The following is a 20,444-nucleotide window of genomic DNA, read 5'->3' as shown; positions in this document are numbered from 1 at the left end:
AGTCTACCCTGTTGGGACAGAGGTGGGTCAGCACCTCTCTACAGTTTACCTGGTCTAGTGGCAGACTGTTAACATAAGTCTACCCTCCTGTTGGGACAGAGGTGGGTCAGCACCTCTCTACAGTTTACCTGGTCTAGTGGCAGACTGTTAACATAAGTCTACCCTGTTGGGACAGAGGTGGGTCAGCACCTCTCTACAGTTTACCTGGTCTAGTGGCAGACTGTTAACATAAGTCTACCCTGTTGGGACAGAGGTGGGTCAGCACCTCTCTACAGTTTACCTGGTCTAGTGGCAGACTGTTAACATAAGTCTACCCTGTTGGGACAGAGGTGAGCTGAGAGATCCACTGCACCATACCCAGTTCCCCTATTTTATGTGAACAATGAAAGGTTTCCCATGGCAGATGGGCCGTCCTTAATCCACCAGGAGACGGACAGTGACTGTTGATGATGAGTAGAGCTGGTGATTCCCAGTATCTTCCCTCCTATTCTGCTGACTGAGTGGTTGCATAACAAGCCTCTTCTCTAAATCTGTATCCAGATGATGAAGACATTGTTCATCTCCCTGACCTTTAGCTAAGTGTTACATCCATCCACTCCCCTAAATCCTGATCTGTAGGGTTTTATCCTGCCTACTGGCTGGACAGCAACAGTAGCAACAGTGGGAGTTATCCTAGGCTGCTCTGTGTGTTAGAGGACACAATGAACTTCCAGCACATTCTATCTCTGCTGCCCTGCTAGAGGACACAGGGGACTTCCAGCACATTCTGTCTCTGCTGCCCTGCTAGAGGACACAGGGGACTTCCAGCACATTCTGTCTCTGCTGCCCTGCTAGAGGACACAGGGGACATCCAGCACATTCTGTCTCTGCTGCCCTGCTAGAGGACACAGGGGACATCCAGAACATTCTGTCTGTGCTGCCCTGCCAGGCTTAGGAGAGGAGTTAGATAGAGGTAGAACAGTAGGGCTACAGAGCGATGTGCTGTGGTGTGGCGTGGTGTGGCGTTGTGTGGCGTGGTGTGGTATGGTGTGGCATGGTGTGGCATGGTGCGGTGTGGCGTGGTGTGGCGTTGTGTGGCGTGGTGTGGTGGTGTGGCATGGTGTGGCATGGTGCGGGTGTGGCGGTGGTGGTGGTGCGGCATGGTGTGGCATGGTGGCATGGTGTGGCATGGTGTGGTGCATGGTGTGGTGGTGTGGTGCATGTGGTGGCATGGTGTGGTGCGGCATGGTGTGGCATGGCGTGGTGTGGTGCGGCATGGTGTGGCATGGTGTGCGGCATGGTGTGGTGTGGTGCGGCATGGTGTGGCATGGCGTGGTGTGGTGCGGCATGGTGTGGTGTGGTGTGGCGTGGTGTGGTGCGGCATGGTGTGGTGTGGTGCGGCATGGTGTGGTGCGGCATGGTGTGGTGTGGTGCGGCATGGTGTGGTGTGGTGCGGCATGGTGTGGTGTGGTGCGGCATGGTGTGGTGTGGTGCGCTCCACTGCACTGTCTGCACCCATGTGACCACCACTGCTGTCTGTGAGAGGAGGCTGAGAGGAGTTGGACTTTACACATCATTGTACGGTCTACAGTACCCAGCAGGGCTAATTAGTCCCCGGTCATCTTCACAGGGGACAACCTCCTGCAATAGATCTCAGACCAGTTCAAATATGGAGCTATCTGCCTCCCTGCTTCTTATTGGATCACCTCCTCCAGTTGTGTTGATTCAATGTTCATCCATCTGTTCCTGTTCTGACAAAAATATATACTGTGGAGGAAAAAGTGATGAGTAAATGAGGCCACAATGTCCTTTAGTGGATAAATTACAGCCCATTAGCCATGTCAAAGTAGTGCACTGCTGTATAGGGAATAGGGTGTGATTAGATACAGGGATCTGAGTGTCTGTCCCACCCTCCACACAGAGCCAAGACCATCAAGAACACCGTGTCTGTGAACCTGGAGCTGACTGCTGAGGAGTGGAAGAACAAGTACAACAAGGAGAAAGACAAGAACAAGAGTCTGAAGAACGTTATCCACAGGCTGGAGATGGAACTCAACCGCTGGAGGAATGGTGAGGGAGGAGGGAGGGAGATGGGGAGGGAGGGAGTTGGGGAGGGAGGGAGATGGAGCTCAACCGCTGGAGGAACGGTGAGGGAGGAGGGAGGGAGATGGGGAGGGAGGGAGGGAGATGGGGAGGGGGAGGGAGGGAGATGGGGAGGGAGGGAGGGAGATGGGGAGGGAGGGAGATGGAGCTCAACCGCTGGAGGAACGGTGAGGGAGGAGGGAGGGAGATGGGGAGGGAGGGAGATGGAGCTCAACCGCTGGAGGAATGGTGAGGGAGGAGGGAGGGAGATGGGGAGGGAGGGAGATGGAGCTCAACCGCTGGAGGAATGGTGAGGGAGGAGGGAGGGAGATGGGGAGGGAGGGAGATGGAGCTCAACCGCTGGAGGAACGGTGAGGGAGGAGGGAGGGAGATGGGGAGGGAGGGAGGGAGATGGGGAGGGAGGGAGATGGAGCTCAATTGCTGGAGGAACGGTGAGGGAGGAGGGAGGGAGATGGAGCTCAACCGCTGGAGGAACGGTGAGGGAGGAGGGAGGGATGGAGGGAGTTGGGGAGGGAGGGAGATGGAGTTCAACCGCTGGAGGAACGGTAAGGGAGGAGGGAGGGAGATGGAGCTCAACCGCTGGAGGAACGGTGAGGGAGGAGGGAGGGAGATGGAGCTCAACCGCTGGAGGAACGGTGAGGGAGGAAGGAGGGATGGAGGGAGTTGGGGAGGGAGGGAGATGGAGTTCAACCGCTGGAGGAACGGTGAGGGAGGAGGGAGGGAGGAGATGGAGCTCAACCGCTGGAGGAACGGTGAGGGAGGAGGGAGGGAGATGGAGCTCAACCGCTGGAGGAATGGTGAGGGAGGAGGGAGGGAGATGGAGCTCAACCGCTGGAGGAACAGTGAGCGAGGAGGGAGGGAGATGGAGCTCAACCACTGGAGGAACGGTGAGGGAGGGAGATGGGGAGGGAGGGAGATGGAGCTCAACTGCTGGAGGAACAGTGAGGGAGGAGGGAGGGAGATGGAACTCAACCACTGGAGGGGAACGATGAGGGAGGGAGATGGAGCTCAACCGCTGGAGGAATGGTGAGGGAGATGGGGAGGAGGGAGGGAGATGGGGAGGGAGGGATGGGCAGAGGAGGAGATGGCGGGGAGAGTGGGGGAGGGAGAGAGAGGGAGTGAGTGAGACAGAGAGGGAGGAGGGTGAGAGAGGGAGCAGGGGTAGGGAGGGAGAGATTGAGGAGGGAGGGAGTGGGGAGGGAGGGCAGAGAGAGAGAGAAATGCTTGAAACCCTTCATATGAAATTGACAGAGCCACACTGAGTTGGACATGAGTTAGTGTTCCAATGGTAGATATTGAGTGAATGAGTGCACAGTTCAAGGTAGAGAATCTGTTTGTCCCTGTCTCAGGTGAGAACGTCCCTGAGGAGGAGCAGCTGAGTGCCAAGGAGCAGAAGCACCTGGAGCCGTGTGACAACACTCCCATCATAGATAACATGGCTCCAGCTAACGGACTGGTTCTGGTCTCCACCGAGGAGAAGAGCAAGTACGAGGAGGACATCAGCAATCTGTACAAACAACTGGACGACAAGGTCAACAAGGGAAATCTCACCAGACTAGATTAGAGAACTGAGTCAAATCATTTTGGAGGGTACAAACTCAACGTACATAAACAATAACAGACATTAAAACACAGTTTAAATAACAAACATGCATCAACATTAAACGGAAGGTTAGATTGGGCAGGAACAGGAAGGGGTTGGAGTTTTTACAGAAAAATCAATGTTTCCAATTCTATTCTAACTGAAATGTAAATTGCTGCTTGTTTTGTTTGTGTCACCCAGGATGATGAGATCAACCAGCAGAGCCAGCTGGCTGAGAAACTCAAGGAACAGATGTTAGACCAGGATGAGGTGACCAATCATGAACAACCCTCTTTTCTCATGTTAAAGGAGAATGTCACTCAAAAAATATATTTTGGTATTGTTTCTCATTAGTCCGCTGTTGATACAGTCTGTCAGTCCAAAATGTTCTGCATGTCAGCAGTCAATGCCATACAACTCTCCTTCCGTGGCCTCCAATTGCTCTTAAATACAAGCAAAACTAAATGCATGCTCTTCAACCGATCACTACCTGCACCTGCCCGCCCATTCAGCATCACTACTCTGGATGGTTCTGACTTAGAATATGTGGACAACTACAAATACCTAGGTGTCTGACTAGACTGTAAACTATCCTTCCAGACTCATATCAAACATCTCCAATCCAAAGTTAAATCTAGAATTGGCTTCCTATTTCGCAACAAAGCATCCTTCACTCATGCTGCCAAACATACCCTTGTAAAACTGACCATCCTACTGATCCTCGACTTCAGCGATGTCATTTACAAAATAGCCTCCAATACCCTACTCAATAAATTGGATGCAGTCTATCACAGTGCCATCCGTTTGGTCACCAAAGCCCCATATACTACCCACCATTGCGACCTCTACGCTCTCGTTGACTGGCCCTCGCTTCATACTCGTCGCCAAACCCACTGGCTCCAGGTCATCTACAAGACCCTGCTAGGTAAAGTCCCCCCTTATCTCAGCTTGCTGGTCACCATAGCAGCACCCACCTGTAGCACGTGCTCCAGCAGGTATATCTCTCTGGTCACCCCCAAAGCCAATTCTTCCTTTGGCCGCCTCTCCTTCCAGTTCTCTGCTGCCAATGACTGGAACGAACTACAAACATCTCTAAAACTGGAAACACTTATCTCCCTCACTAGCTTTAAGCACCAGCTGTCAGAGCAGCTCACAGATTACTGCACCTGTACATAGCCCATCTATAATTTAGCCCAAACAACTACCTCATCCCCTACTGTGTTTATTTATTTATTTTGTTCCTTTGCACCCCATTATTTCTATCTTTACTTTGCACATTCTTCCACTGCAGATCTACCATTCCAGTGTTTTACTTGCTATATTGTATTTACTTTGCCACCATGGCCTTTTTTTTGCCTTTACCTCCCTTCTCACCTCATTTGCTCACATTGTATATAGACTTGTTTCTACTGTATTATTGACTGTATGTTTGTTTTACTCCATGTGTAACTCTGTGTTGTTGTATGTGTCGAACTGCTTTGCTTTATCTTGGCCAGGTCGCAATTGTAAATGAGAACTTGTTCTCAACTTGCCTACCTGGTTAAATAAAGGTGAAATAAATCCATTTTAAAATGTTAAAAAGTCAAGTTGTCAAGATATTGGACGTTTTGAGTCATCTGATGCATTTTGCTTCTTCGTCATGATGATGTGGTTGGAGACACTGTTCTTCTTAAAAGTCCAATGTCTTGATGATGCTTTCAGATGGATGATCTACATCTAAGGGGGATTCAACCATGTTAAATGGTGTGCATTTGCCTGTGTGTGTTCCCTTTTTCGTGTGTGTCCCTGTGTGTGTCCCTGTGTGTGTCCCCGTGTGGGTCTCTCCTCAGCTGCTGGCGTCGACGAGAAGAGACTATGAGAAGATCCATGAGGATCTGTCTCGTCTGCAGACTGAGAACGAGGCTGCCAAGGAGGAGGTGAAGGAGAATATTCTGGATGAATCCATGTTATTCCAGAATTCTAAATTAGCCCATCAAATCAAATTGTATTAGTCACATGCGCCGAATACAGCAGGTGTAGATCTTACCGTGAAATGCTGAATACAGCAGGTGTTACCGGTACCTGCTGAATACAGACCTTACCGTGAAATGTTTACTTTCGAGCCCCTAACCGACAGTGCAGTTTCAAAAATACAGATAAGAATAAGATATAAAAGTAACAAGTAATTAAAGAGGAGCAGTAAAATATAACAATATATACAGGAGGGAGCCGGTACAGAGTCAATGTGGAGGCTATATACAGAGGGGAGCCGGTACAGAGTCAATGTGGAGGCTATATACAGGGGGACCGGTACAGAGTCAATGTGGAGGCTATATACAGGGGGTACCGGTACAGAGTCAATGTGGAGGCTATATACAGGGGGTACCGGTACAGAGTCAATGTGGAGGCTATATACAGGGGGAGCCGGTACAGAGTCAATGTGGAGGCTATATACAGGGGGTACCGGTACAGAGTCAATGTGGAGGCTATATACAGGGGGTACCGGTACAGAGTCAATGTGGAGGCTATATACAGGGGGGAGCCGGTACAGAGTCAATGTGGAGGCTATATACAGGGGGTACCGGTACAGAGTCAATGTGGAGGCTATATACAGGGGGAGCCGGTACAGAGTCAATGTGGAGGCTATATACAGGGGGTACCGGTACAGAGTCAATGTGGAGGCTATATACAGGGGGTACCGGTACAGAGTCAATGTGGAGGCTATATACAGGGGGTACCGGTACAGAGTCAATGTGGAGGCTATATACAGGGGGTACCGGTACAGAGTCAATGTGGAGGCTATATACAGGGGGTACCGGTACAGAGTCAATGTGGAGGCTATTTACAGAGGGTACCGGTACAGAGTCGATGTGGAGGCTATATACAGGGGGAGCCGGTACAGTCAATGTGGAGGCTATATACAGGGGGAGCCGGTACAGTCAATGTGGAGGCTATATACAGGGGGAGCCGGTACAGAGTCAATGTGGAGGCTATATACAGGGGGAGCCGGTACAGTCAATGTGGAGGCTATATACAGGGGGAGCCGGTACAGTCAATGTGGAGGCTATATACAGGGGGAGCCGGTACAGTCAATGTGGAGGGGCACCGGTTAGTTGAGGTAGTATGTACAGAGTTAATGTGGAGGCTATATACAGGGGGGAGCCGGTACAGTCAATGTGCAGGGGCACCGGTTAGTTGAGGTAGTATGTACAGAGTTAATGTGGAGGCTATATACAGGGGGTACCGGTACAGAGTCAATGTGCAGGGGTTAGTTGAGGTAGTATGTACAGAGTTAATGTGGAGGCTATATACAGGGGGAGCCGGTACAGTCAATGTGCAGGGGCACCGGTTAGTTGAGGTAGTATGTACAGAGTTAATGTGGAGGATATATACAGGGGGGAGCCGGTACAGAGTCAATGTGGAGGCTATATACAGGGGGAGCCGGTACAGTCAATGTGCAGGGGCACCGGTTAGTTGAGGTAGTATGTACAGAGTTAATGTGGAGGCTATATACAGGGGGTACCGGGACAGTCAATGTGCAGGGGCACCGCTTAGTTGAGGTAGTATGTACAGAGTGAATGTGGAGGCTATATACAGGGGGAGCCGGTACAGTCAATGTGCAGGGGCACCGGTTAGTTGAGGTAGTATGTACAGAGTTAATGTGGAGGCTATATACAGGGGGTACCGGGACAGTCAATGTGCAGGGGCACCGGTTAGTTGAGGTAGTATGTACAGAGTGAATGTGGAGGCTATATACAGGGGGTACCGGTACAGAGTCAATGTGCAGGGGCACCGGTTAGTTGAGGTAGTATGTACAGAGTTAATGTGGAGGCTATATACAGGGGGGAGCCGGTACAGTCAATGTGCAGGGGCACCGGTTAGTTGAGGTAGTATGTACAGAGTTAATGTGGAGGCTATATACAGGGGGTACCGGTACAGAGTCAATGTGCAGGGGTTAGTTGAGGTAGTATGTACAGAGTTAATGTGGAGGCTATATACAGGGGGAGCCGGTACAGTCAATGTGCAGGGGCACCGGTTAGTTGAGGTAGTATGTACAGAGTTAATGTGGAGGCTATATACAGGGGGGAGCCGGTTAGTTGAGGTAGTATGTACAGAGTTAATGTGGAGGATATATACAGGGGGAGGGTTAGTTGAGGTAGTATGTACAGAGTCAATGTGGAGACTATATACAGGGGGTACCGGGACAGTCAATGTGCAGGGGCACCGGTTAGTTGAGGTAGTATGTACAGAGTGAATGTGGAGGCTATATACAGGGGGTACCGGTACAGAGTCAATGTGCAGGGGCACCGGTTAGTTGAGGTAGTATGTACAGAGTGAATGTGGAGGCTATATACAGGGGGTACCGGTACAGAGTCAATGTGCAGGGGCACCGGTTAGTTGAGGTAGTATGTACAGAGTTAATGTGGAGGCTATATACAGGGGTACCGGTACAGTCAATGTGCAGGGGCACCGGTTAGTTGAGGTAGTATGTACAGAGTTAATGTGGAGGCTATATACAGGGTATTACGGTACAGAGTCAATGTGCAGGGGTTAGTTGAGGTAGTATGTACAGAGTGAATTAAAGTGACTCTGTATCGATGACAACAGAGAGTGGCAGTGGTGTGGAGAGGGGGGAGATGTGAATAGTCTGGGTAGCCATTTGACTAGATGTTCATCATTATGTTCTTATGGCTCTAGGTGAAGGAGGTGCTGCAGGCGTTGGAGGAGCTGGCTGTGAACTACGACCAGAAGAGCCAGGAGGTGGAGGACAGGAGCCAGGCCAACCAACAGCTGCAGGAGGAGCTGCAGCAGAGGACTGTGGGTCTCTGGGCATGATGGGAGGGATAGAAGGGCCTAGAGCAGTTCAGCTTATTATGGGGTTTACTGCACCCTTAATGACATGTCATTCTGCCGAGGTACCCCCTGATGTGTGAGTGATCCATATACCTATGTTCTAATGAGTCTTCCCAAGTTTCCCCTGTGGATAGATGAGGTACTAGAACCGTATAAATGATGTGGTGAAGGACAACTGGCATGTGACTGATGTGTGTTCCCCAGACGGTCCTGTTGTCAGTTCAGATGGAGCTGACCACGCTCCAGGAGCTCAGTGGACACCAGAAGAAGAGAGCCGCAGAGATCCTCCACCTGCTGCTCAGAGACCTCAGTGAGATAGGAGCCACCATGGGCACCAGCGACATCAAGGTGGTGAGGGGACCTACGCAGCAGATACACATAGACACACACACACCGAACCAAATACAAACAGACCCATTCACAACACTCCTGTTAACTTAACAGGTTGTAACATGGTTGACCTGTGTAGCTAGCAAACCTCTCCACAACATACAACATGAGTCAGAGTTGGTGCTCTTTAGTTTCCTAACAGTATATCTTCCTCCTGGTTCTAATCCTACTGTCCCCCAGGCTTTATATGAGGTCTTCTGTTTCCTGTCTAGATGGCTGAGGGGAACGGTAACGGTGGAGTGATTGAGGAAGAGTTCACCATGACCCGTCTCTACATCAGTAAGATGAGGTCAGAGGTCAAGTCTCTGGTGAACCGCTCCAAGCAGCTGGAAAGCTCCCAGGGTGACACCTCACGCAAGATGGCCGCCAACGAGAAGGAGCTGGCTTCCTGTCAGCTGCTCATCTCCCAGGTAACAGAGGGGCCAGGTTAACTGTGAAGCGTCTAAAGGCCGATGCAGAAATGCACTTTCATTGTCCTACGTTGAGTCTCTGAATATCTTTTCACTCTCTGCTAAAGTCCTACAAAACGGCCAAACAGGGCTGTGTTCAGTAGGTGTGACAACAGGGAAGGTTTAGAAGCGCTGACCCGGTGTTGGTGTGTTGTGCTGCAGCACCAGGCCAAGATCAAGTCCCTGACAGACTACATGCAGAACATGGAACAGAAGAAGAGACAGCTGGAGGAGAGTCAGGACGCTCTGACTGAGGAGCTGGCCAAGATGCACGCTCAGGGTGAGACGCACGACTCCCTCTACACGTCCCCTCTATCCACACCACTGCTTCCTTTACAACATGCTTCACATTGTTGTTCACATTGTTGTTCCTCAGAGAAAATGCACGAGGTGTCAGTGGTGGACACGGAGAAGGAGCACGTCAGTAGACTGGAGGGTGAAGAGGAGGTTAAGGTGATTAAACCTGGGATTAAGACGTCCACAAGGTGGATCTGGAAGTAGGATGATTATTCTGTTGGAGAAACAGATTAGATTTACCCGTGTGTGTCTCTGTGTGTGTCCTCTGATCCGTCCTCCTGTCCATCCTGTAGAAGACTCTAGAACAGCAGATGGAGGCTCACAGAGAGGCCCACCAGAAGCAGCTGGCCCGACTCAGGGACGAGATCGATGACAAACAGAGGACGCTGGATGAACTCACAGAGTGAGAAGCTATATATACTGTCCGGCGACTCTCTGTGTTTGACAACACTTTTCTAACTGCTAGGGCATTTATAAAGGCTTCATAGGGCATTTATAAAGGCTTCATAGGGCATTCATAAAGGCTTCATAGGGCATTCATAAAGGCTTCATAGGGCATTCATAAAGGCTTCATAGGGCATTCATAAAGGCTTCATAGGGCATTCATAATGGCTTCATAGGGCATTCATAAAGGCTTCATAGGGCATTCATAAAGGCTTCATAGGGCATTCATAAAGGCTTCATAGGGCATTCATAAAGGCTTCATAGGGCATTCATAACGGCTTCAAAAATTCTTTACAGGCTGTCATAATGCAGTACTAAATGAAAGGTAGTATAAAGGTCATTACATCTGAAGCATCTATATAGGCCTTATAAAGCTCCATAAAGCCTCTATAACTTAGTCTTTTCTCTCCTCCTTTTCACCCTCTCCTCTACCTCTCTCATACCTCTCCTCTACCTCTCCTCTACCTTTCCTCTACCTCTCCTCTACCTCTCCTCTACCTCTCCTCTACCTCTCCCCTACCTCTCCTCTACCTCTCCTCTACCTCTCCCCTACCTCTCCTCTACCTCTCCTCTACCTCTCCTCTTCCTCTCCTCTACCTCTCCTCTACCTCTCCCATACCTCTCCTCTACCTCTCCTCTACCTCTCCCCTACCTCTCCTCTACCTCTCCCCTACCTCTCCCCCTACCTCTCCCCTACCTCTCCTCTACCTCTCTCCTACCTCTCCTCTTCCTCTCCTCTCTCCTACCTCTCCTCTACCTCTCCCCTACCTTTCTTCTACCTCACCCCTACTTCTCCTCTACCCCTCCTCTACCCCTCCTCTACCCCTCCTCTACCTCTCCCCTACCTCTCCCCTACCTTTCCTCTACCTCTCCTCTACCTCACCCCTACTTCTCCTCTACCCCTCCTCTACCTCTCCCCTACCTCTCCCCTACCTCTCCCCTACCTCTCCTCTACCTCTCCTCTACCTCTCCCCTACCTCTCCCCTACCTCTCCTCTACCTCTCCTCTACCTCTCCCCTACCTCTCCCCTACCTCTCCCCTACCTCTCCTCTACCTCTCCTCTACCTCTCCTCTACCTCTCCTCTACCTCTCCTCTACCTCTCCTCTACCTCTCCTCTACCTCTCCTCTACCTCTCCTCTACCTCTCCTCTACCTCTCCCCTACCTCTCCCCTACCTCTCCTCTACCTCTCCCCTACCTCTCCCCTACCTCTCCCCTACCTCTCCCCTACCTCTCCCCTACCTCTCCTCTACCTCTCCCCTACCTCTCCTCTACCTCTCCTCTTCCTCTCCCCTACCTCTCCCCTACCTCTGCTCTCCCCCTCTCCTCCTCCGTTGTCTCTCCCAGTCTGAACCAGGGCCTGATGCTGGAGCAGAGGAGGCTGATGTCTGACCATGAGAAGCTGAAGGTGGAGGAACAGGAGAAGGACATGAAGCTCCAGAAGCTGGTCATCTTCAACGAGCAGAGAGAGCAGGCCAGACAGGACCTCAAGGGACTGGAGGAGACTGTGGTATGTCAAGGCTCTATGACTGACTGACTGACTCGCTGACTGGCTGGCTGACTCACTGACTGACTGACTCGCTGGCTGGCTGGCTGACTCACTGACTGACTGACTCACTGACTGACTGACTGACTGACTGGCTGGCTGGCTGACTCACTGGCTGGCTGACTCACTACTGACTGACTGACTGGCTGGCTGGCTGACTCACTACTGACTGACTGACTGGCTGGCTGGCTGGCTGGCTGACTCACTGGCTGGCTGACTCACTACTGACTGACTGACTGGCTGACTCACTGACTGACTGACTGGCTGGCTGGCTGGCTGACTCACTGGCTGGCTGACTCACTACTGACTGACTGACTGGCTGGCTGGCTGGCTGACTCACTGGCTGGCTGACTCACTACTGACTGACTGACTGGCTGGCTGGCTGGCTGACTCACTGGCTGGCTGACTCACTACTGACTGACTGACTGGCTGGCTGACTCACTGGCTGGCTGACTCACTACTGACTGACTGACTGGCTGGCTGGCTGGCTGACTCACTGGCTGGCTGGCTGACTCACTACTGACTGACTGACTGGCTGGCTGGCTGGCTGACTCACTGGCTGGCTGACTCACTACTGACTGACTGACTGGCTGGCTGGCTGGCTGACTCACTGGCTGGCTGACTCACTACTGATTGACTGACTGGCTGACTCACTGACTGACTGACTGGCTGGCTGGCTGGCTGACTCACTGACTGACTGACTGACTGGCTGGCTGGCTGGCTGGCTGGCTGGCTGGCTGGCTGGCTGACTCACTGGCTGGCTGACTCACGGCTGGCTGGCTGACTCACTGACTGACTGACTGGCTGGCTGGCTGGCTGGCTGGCTGGCTGGCTGACTCACTGGCTGGCTGACTCACTACTGACTGACTGACTGACTGGCTGGCTGGCTGGCTGACTCACTGGCTGGCTGACTCACTACTGACTGACTGACTGACTGGCTGGCTGGCTGGCTGACTCACTACTGACTGACTGGCTGACTGGCTGGCTGGCTGGCTGGCTGGCTGGCTGACTATAGCTCTTCACTTCCTAAGTCTTGCAGATAAACCAGTACATCATATATGTCCATTTCAACGTTTCACACTGAGCACAAGTGTGTCTTCTCTATGTTTTGTCTTGAAAGGCCAAGGAGCTGCAGACTCTTCATAACCTACGCAGGCTCTTTGTTCAAGACCTCACAACACGCGTCAAGAAGGTAAGGAGGTATTCTCCCATGTAAGAGAGGCTGTGTATCAGAATGCCCCAACCTGTCTGCAGAATGTCAGAGATACTCGTCTGTAGTCTGTTGTCTTTCAGTGAGGACCTGTAGTCTGTAGTCTGCGCTCTGTAGTCTGTAGTCTGCTCTATAGTGTGTAGTCTGTGCTCTGTAGTGTGTAGTCTGTGCTCTGTAGTGTGTAGTCTGTGCTCTGTAGTGTGTAGTCTGTGCTCTGTAGTGTGTCTGCGCTCTGTAGTGTGTAGTCTGCTCTGTAGTGTGTAGTCTGCGCTCTGTAGTGTGTAGTCTGTAGCTCTGTGCTCTGTAGTGTGTAGTCTGTGCTCTGTAGTGTGTAGTCTGTGCTCTGTAGTGTGTAGTCTGTGCTGTGCTGTGTGTAGTCTGTGCTAGTCTGTGCTCTGTAGTGTGTAGTCTGTGCTCTGTAGTGTGTAGTCTGTGCTCTGTAGTGTGTAGTCTGTGCTCTGTAGTGTAGTCTGTGCTCTGTAGTGTAGTCTGTGCTCTGTAGTGTGTAGTCTGTGCTCTGTAGTGTGTAGTCTGTGCTCTGTAGTGTAGTCTGTGTCTGTGCTCTGTAGTGTGTAGTCTGTGCTCTGTAGTGTGTAGTCTGTGCTCTGTAGTGTGTAGTCTGTGCTCTGTAGTGTGTAGTCTGTGCTCTGTAGTGTGTCTGTGCTCTGTAGTCTGTGCTCTGTAGTGTGTAGTCTGTGCTCTGCAGTGTGTAGTCTGTGCTCTGTAGTGTGTAGTCTGTGCTCTGTAGTGTGTAGTCTGTGCTGTAGTGTGTAGTCTGTAGTGTGTAGTCTGTGCTCTGTAGTGTGTAGTCTGTGCTCTGTAGTGTGTAGTCTGTGCTCTGTAGTGTGTAGTCTGTGCTCTGTAGTGTGCTAGTGTGTAGTCTGTGCTCTGTAGTGTGTAGTCTGTGCTCTGTAGTTTCTGTGTCTGTAGTGTGTAGTCTGTGATTTGTGTTGACTGACTGATTGATGTTTCTCTCCTCTCCTGTTATGTCCAGAGTGCAGAGTTGGCAGTAGTCTGTGCTCTGTAGTCTATAGTCTGTGCTTTGTGTTGACTGACTGACTGATGTTTCTCTCCTCTCCTGTTGTGTTCAGAGTGCAGAGCTGGACTGTGAGGATGGAGTGGGCAGCGCCGCCCAGAAACAGAAGATCTCCTTCCTGGAGAATAACCTGGAGCAACTCACTAAAGTCCACAAGCAGGTACTGTACTGGGACATTATTAATCAGGTACTGGGACATTATTAAGCAGGTACTGTGACATTATTAAGCAGGTACTGTAATGGGACATTATTAAGCAGGTACTGTACTGGGACATTATTAAGCAGGTACTGTACTGGGACATTATTAAGCAGGTACTGTACTGGGACATTATTAAGCAGGTACTGTACTGGGACATTATTAAGCAGGTACTGTACTGGGACATTATTAAGCAGGTACTGTACTGGGACATTATTAAGCAGGTACTGTACTGGGACATTACTAAGCAGGTACTGTACTGGGACACTACTACATTATTAAGCAGGTACTGTACTGGGAGACTTATTAAGCAGGTACTGTACTGGGACATTATTAAGCAGGTACTGTACTGGGACATTATTAAGCATTATTAATTATTAATCAGGTACTGTACTGGGACATTATTAAGCAGGTACTGTACTGGGACATTATTAAGCAGGTACTGTACTGGGACATTATTAAGCAGGTACTGGGACATTATTAAGCAGGTACTGTACTGGGACATTATTAAGCAGGTACTGTACTGGGACATTATTAAGCAGGTACTGTACTGGGACATTATTAAGCAGGTACTGTACTGGGACATTATTAAGCAGGTACTGTACTGGGACATTATTAAGCAGGTACTGTACTGGGACATTATTAAGCAGGTACTGGGACATTATTAAGCAGGTACTGTACTGGGACATTATTAAACAGGTACTGTACTGGGACATTATTAAGCAGGTACTGTACTGGGACATTATTAAGCAGGTACTGTACTGGGACATTATTAAGCAGGTACTGTACTGGGACATTATTAAAGGTACTGTACTGGGACATTATTACTGTACTGTACTGGGACATTATTAAGGGTACTGGGACATTATTAAGCAGGTACTGTACTGGGACATTATTAACAGGTACTGTACTGGACATTATTAAACAGGTACTGTTATTAAGCTGGGACATTATTATTATTAAGCAGGTACTGTACTGGGACATTATTAAGCAGGTACTGTACTGGGACATTATTAAACAGGTACTGTACTGGGACATTATTAAACAGGTGGGACTGGGGACTGTACTGGGACATTATTAAACAGGTACTGTACATTATTAATCAGGTACTGTACTGGGACATTATTAAGGGACATTATTAATCAGGTACTGTACTGGGACATTATTAAACAGGTACTGTACTGGGACATTATTAAGCAGGTACTGTACTGGGACATTATTAATCAGGTACTGTACTGGGACATTATTAAGCAGGTACTGTACTGGGACATTATTAAGCAGGTACTGTACTGGGACATTATTAAGCAGGTACTGTACTGGGACATTATTAAGCAGGTACTGGGGACATTATTAAGCAGGTACTGTACTGGGACATTATTAAGCAGGTACTGTACTGGGACATTATTAAACAGGTACTGTACTGGGACATTATTAAGCAGGTACTGTACTGGGACATTATTAAGCAGGTACTGTACTGGGACATTATTAAACAGGTACTGTACTGGGACATTATTAAGCAGGTACTGTACTGGGACATTATTAAGCAGGTACTGTACTGGGACATTATTAAGCAGGTACTGTACTGGGACATTATTAAGCAGGTACTGTACTGGGACATTATTAAACAGGTACTGTACTGGGACATTATTAAACAGGTACTGTACTGGGGCATCTTTTCAGGTGGAGAAAATGTATCGTCTGATTGTTTGATTTGTTCAAAATGATAAATACTTTTGATTGATTTGTTATTCCTGCCCCCTTCTGGCAGTGTCCATCCAGTTGGTGCATGATAACGCGGACCTGCGCTGCAAGCTTCGTAAGCTGACCCTCATATCTCTGTTTCCCTCCCTCCCTCCCTCCCTCCCTCTCTCCCTCCCTCCCTCCATCCCTCCCTCCCTCCCTCCTGTGTCCTCCCTCTCCCTCCCTGTCTCCCCCTCCCTCCTTCCCTGTGTCCTCCCTCCCTGTGCCCCCTCTCCCTCCCTGTCTCCCCCCCTCCCTCCCTCCCTCCCCTCCCCGTGTCCCCCTCTCCCTCCCTGTCTCCCCCTCCCTCCTTCCCTGTGTCCTCCCTCCCTGTGCCCCCCCCCTCTCCCTCCCTGTCTCCCCCCCTCCCTCCCTCCCTCCCTCCCTCCCTGTGTCCCCCCCTCTCCCTCCCAGTTGGTGCGTGACAACGCGGACCTTCGCTGCGAGCTTCCCAAGCTGGAGAAGCGTCTGCGGGCCACGGCTGAGCGGGTCAAAGCCCTGGAGAATGCGCTGAAGGATGCCAAGGAGAATGCTATGAGGGACAGGAAACGCTACCAGCTAGAGGTGGACCGTATCAAGGAGGTCGTCAGGGCCAAGAACATGGCCAGGAGAGGAAACTCTGCTCAGATCGGTAAGGATGGAGGGAGGGAGGGAGGGAGGGAGGGAGGGGGAGGGAGAAGAGGGTGGGTTGGTGGAGTGTGTGGGGGTGGCAGTGTGTGTTTGTATTGATGACTATGTTCTGTCTTCCAGCTAAGCCCATCCGGCCAGGCCAACACCCCCTGTCTTCCCCTACAGTCATCAGAGGAGGAGGCCTCTACAGCCACAGCTACAACCTCAGCACCAAGTAACCATGTAGAATCTAGACCCTGAGTCACGAGTGCATGTGTGGTAGGTACAGACTGTCCCATTCCCAGTAAGTCCCCTCTGTCCTCATCCTCTTGTCCTTCCTCTGGGTCTAGGAGTAAGACCCCTCTGCCCTCATCCTCCTGTCCTTCCTCTGGGTCTAGGAGTAAGACCCCTCTGCCCTCATCCTCCTGTCCTTCCTTTGGGTCTAGGAGTAAGACCCCTCTGCCCTCATCCTCCTGTCCTTCCTCTGGGTCTAGGAGTAAGACCCCTCTGCCCTCATCCTCCTGTCCTTCCTCTGGGTCTAGGAGTAAGACCCCTCTGCCCTCATCCTCCTGTCCTTCCTCTGGGTCTAGGAGTAAGACCCCTCTGTCCTCATCCTCCTGTCCTTCCTCTGGGTCTAGGAGTAAGACCCCTCTGTCCTCATCCTCCTGTCCTTCCTCTGGGTCTAGGAGTAAGACCCCTCTGTCCTCATCCTCCTGTCCTTCCTCTGGGTCTAGGAGTAAGACCCCTCTGTCCTCATCATCCTGTCCTTCCTCTGGGTCTAGGAGTAAGACCCCTCTGCCCCCTTCCACTCTACTCTGTGGCATCTTTCATAGTTTTCACATACTGTATGTCTCTCTCTTTTCCATTGTACATGTACATATATATTTCATTGTAGTGTTGTCCTGGAGGGGAAGATGTGTGCTGATAGATGGTTACATGTATATTACAGAGGGTGATATGCCATCACTAAGAACCACATTGTATAGCATATGACAGTCACAGTAATGTAAACATGATCTTTACTTGTTGTTGAAGAATCCTTTGCATTAGGAATGTATGATAGTTCACCTGAAGAAGTTCAAAGTTCAGACTGGAATGATCGCCCACCTGCACTGTGTTTTGCACCATATTCATTTACTTCAGTTATGATCAGCACATTGTTTTTGCTCTGTTGTATTGGTAAGCATATTGATCATGGTTTACCTATGCTTTTAGGGACACTTTATTCTTAAAATAAGCTAAGTTTGAATGTAATGTTTTAATTCACTTACAAAACAAGCTGTGCTTTAGTTAAGCAATAAGGCCCGTGGGGGTGTGATATAGGGCCAATATACCACGGCTAAGGGCTGTTCTAAGGCACGACGCAACGTGGAGTGCCTGGACACAGCCCTTAGCCATGGTATATTGGCCCTATACCACAAACCACTGAGGTACCTTATTGATATTATAAACTGGTTACCAACGTAATTAGAGCAGTAAAAATACATGTTTTGTCATACCTGTGGTATACGGTCTGATATACCACGACTGTCAGCCAATCAGCATTCAGGGCTCGAACCACCCAGTTTTTAATTTCAATTATGCAACTGATTGTAATGACCACTGCGTTGAGAAACTCGTGGGGCGTAGACCAAAAAAATGTCCTAATTTTACCAAGAGCCTCAAATTGTGAGGTAGATTTCAATATCCACCATTAGAGGGCAGTGTTTGACAGCTTAGTGCACTGCACTGTATCCATACTAGGCTAATGCAGTGATGCTGATCAGCCAATCAGAGATGTTCATGCAGTGATCCTGGGGAACAGTGCAATACACTCTATAGCCAAAACACTAACAGAAAGAGAGATTGGTATAAAAAAAAATGTAATGTCAACTTTCTACTTACAATGTGGCTCCAATTGTTTATCACCGAACTTGCCTCTCACCACTTGCCAAACTGTCATTGTAAATAAACATGTCTTCGTAACTGACTCGCCTAATATAAACTCATTTTAAGTAAAGGTCATGTAAATAAATCTCATCAGGAAGTGAATTATGTTTCATCTGGATGGAGATTCATTCCCCGAGTATGTGTTGATCATTTCTGTTATGCTTTTAATTTGATCATCTCAGAGCATGATTTGGATATATGTACATACGGTTCTAGACGTGTGTTCCATTTGTAAATGGTTACATTGTTGCAGTTTGCACCACCATGCATATAGCTGCTCACCGTAGTATGGCTGTGGGGTGTTGTAAGACGTTCCCTCAATGAAGGAACAGCACCACAAGGAAAATGAGCTTTGATACGTTGCTTTGAACTCTGCCTGTGAACTTATGGAGGCTCCAAATAAAAGCAGGAATAGGATTGATTCATGGCCATTCTAACTGCATGGTGTATAATTCATTTGAAATGTTTAAATCCAAGCGAATAAATAAAGATATTTAACATAAACTGTTTTGTTTTTATTGAAACTTCACTCAAGTTCACACAAGCTTCTTAGTTTGTTGATGAAACACGAGTGAATGATGTCAAGCTCTGATGTGTCCAGGAGTGGAACACCTGCTATCTAACATAGCAGGTCTCATTTAGTCAATAGAGGGTTGATAACAGTCACAGTTTCCTCTGTGTCGTCGTTGTTTCTCACACACAGCACGTCCACACAGCACGTCCACACAAGCAGTTCACCACAAAAATTCTGTCAAATCTACTCAGCATTGAGGTTAAAAAAATGTCATACTCTGAAAGTTCAACAGTGATAAAATCCAGAACTGAATTAAACACTGTATTCTGTTGTAGCCATATGAAATCCAGAACTGAATTCAACACTGTATTCTGTTGTAGCCATATGAAATCCAGAACTGAATTAAACACTGTATTCTGTTGTAGCCATATGAAATCCAGAACTGAATTCAACACTGTATTCTGTTGTAGCCATATGAAATCCAGAACTGAATAAAACACTGTATTCTGTTGTAGCCATATGAAATCCAGAACTGAATGTAAACACTGTATTCTGTTGTAGCCATATGAAATCCAGAACTGAATTCAACACTGTATTCTGTTGTAGCCATATGAAATCCAGAACTGAATTAAACACTGTATTCTGTTGTAGCCATATGAAATCCAGAACTGAATGAAACACTGTATTCTGTTGTAGCCATATGAAATCCAGAACTGAATTCAACACTATTATGTTGTAGCCATATGAAATCCAGAACTGAATGAAACACTATTCTGTTGTAGCCATATGAAATCCAGAACTGAATTCAACACTATTCTGTTGTAGCCATATGAAATCCAGAACTGAATTCAACACTGTATTCTGTTGTAGCCATATGGAATCCAGAACTGAATTCAACACTATTATGTTGTAGCCATATGAAATCCAGAACTGAATTCAACACTATTCTGTTGTAGAAATCCAGAACTGAATTCAACACTATTATGTTGTAGCCATATGGAATCCAGAACTGAATTCAACACTATTCTGTTGTAGCCATATGAAATCCAGGCTCTGCTCTGTATTGTACCGCTCATTGGTCCGTAGAGAACATCTAACCCACCTGCACAGGTTAATGAATCATTTACTAATAGCTCTGGATTTAAATCCCTCTCCCATCTTCATCTTCAGGTCTACAGACAGTCAGTGGTGTGAATAGACCAATGTGTTGTCCGATGAGTATGAATGACTGATCTGTTCATAACAGACTGACTGATCTGTTCATAACAGACTAACTGACTGATCGGTTCATAACAGACTAACTGACTGATCGGTTCATAACAGACTGACTGACTGATCTGTTCATAACAGACTAACTGACTGATCGGTTCATAACAGACTGACTGACTGATCTGTTCATAACACACTAACTGACTGATCGGTTCATAACAGACTAACTGACTGATCGGTTCATAACTGACTGACTGACTGATCTGTTCATAACAGACTACTAACTAACTGATCTGTTCATAACAGACTAACTGACTGATCTGTTCATAACAGACTACTAACTGACTGACCTGTTCATAACAGACTAACTGATCTGTTC

The 20,444-nt window shown here is 48.8% G+C and overlaps 1 protein-coding gene and 1 long non-coding RNA gene across 4 annotated transcripts in view; both read left to right on the top strand.

Annotated features, from left to right (window-relative positions):
• Window positions 1-18,846, top strand: part of LOC118383662 (kinesin heavy chain-like) — a 35,070-nt gene extending 16,224 nt beyond the window's left edge. Inside the window, exons 11-25 of the mRNA XM_052511795.1 lie at window positions 1,901-2,049; window positions 3,432-3,613; window positions 3,866-3,934; window positions 5,494-5,580; window positions 8,342-8,461; window positions 8,702-8,848; window positions 9,100-9,297; window positions 9,499-9,616; window positions 9,713-9,789; window positions 9,927-10,036; window positions 11,424-11,586; window positions 12,743-12,814; window positions 13,924-14,028; window positions 16,219-16,435; window positions 16,555-18,846. Of these exons, the coding sequence (XP_052367755.1) occupies window positions 1,901-2,049; window positions 3,432-3,613; window positions 3,866-3,934; window positions 5,494-5,580; window positions 8,342-8,461; window positions 8,702-8,848; window positions 9,100-9,297; window positions 9,499-9,616; window positions 9,713-9,789; window positions 9,927-10,036; window positions 11,424-11,586; window positions 12,743-12,814; window positions 13,924-14,028; window positions 16,219-16,435; window positions 16,555-16,652 (1,912 nt within the window). The 3' untranslated portion in view covers window positions 16,653-18,846. The remainder of the gene's footprint in view (window positions 1-1,900; window positions 2,050-3,431; window positions 3,614-3,865; window positions 3,935-5,493; window positions 5,581-8,341; window positions 8,462-8,701; window positions 8,849-9,099; window positions 9,298-9,498; window positions 9,617-9,712; window positions 9,790-9,926; window positions 10,037-11,423; window positions 11,587-12,742; window positions 12,815-13,923; window positions 14,029-16,218; window positions 16,436-16,554) is intronic.
• LOC127926403 (uncharacterized) lies at window positions 14,085-15,907 on the top strand. 3 transcript variants are annotated; one of them, XR_008124044.1, is made up of 5 exons: window positions 14,085-14,288; window positions 14,504-14,763; window positions 15,059-15,112; window positions 15,211-15,237; window positions 15,450-15,907. It is a non-coding gene; the product is annotated as an uncharacterized LOC127926403 (long non-coding RNA). The 3 variants fall into 3 exon arrangements; XR_008124046.1 differs by lacking the exon at window positions 15,211-15,237 and having other exon boundaries at window positions 15,423-15,907; XR_008124045.1 differs by lacking the exon at window positions 14,085-14,288 and having other exon boundaries at window positions 14,454-14,763.
• Window positions 18,847-20,444: the final 1,598 nt, after the last annotated feature.

The sequence above is a fragment of the Oncorhynchus keta genome, unplaced genomic scaffold, assembly GCF_023373465.1.
Source record: "Oncorhynchus keta strain PuntledgeMale-10-30-2019 unplaced genomic scaffold, Oket_V2 Un_contig_753_pilon_pilon, whole genome shotgun sequence".
NCBI classification, from domain to species: Eukaryota; Metazoa; Chordata; class Actinopteri; order Salmoniformes; family Salmonidae; genus Oncorhynchus; species Oncorhynchus keta.
This window is presented reverse-complemented; position numbering and strand designations above follow the sequence as displayed.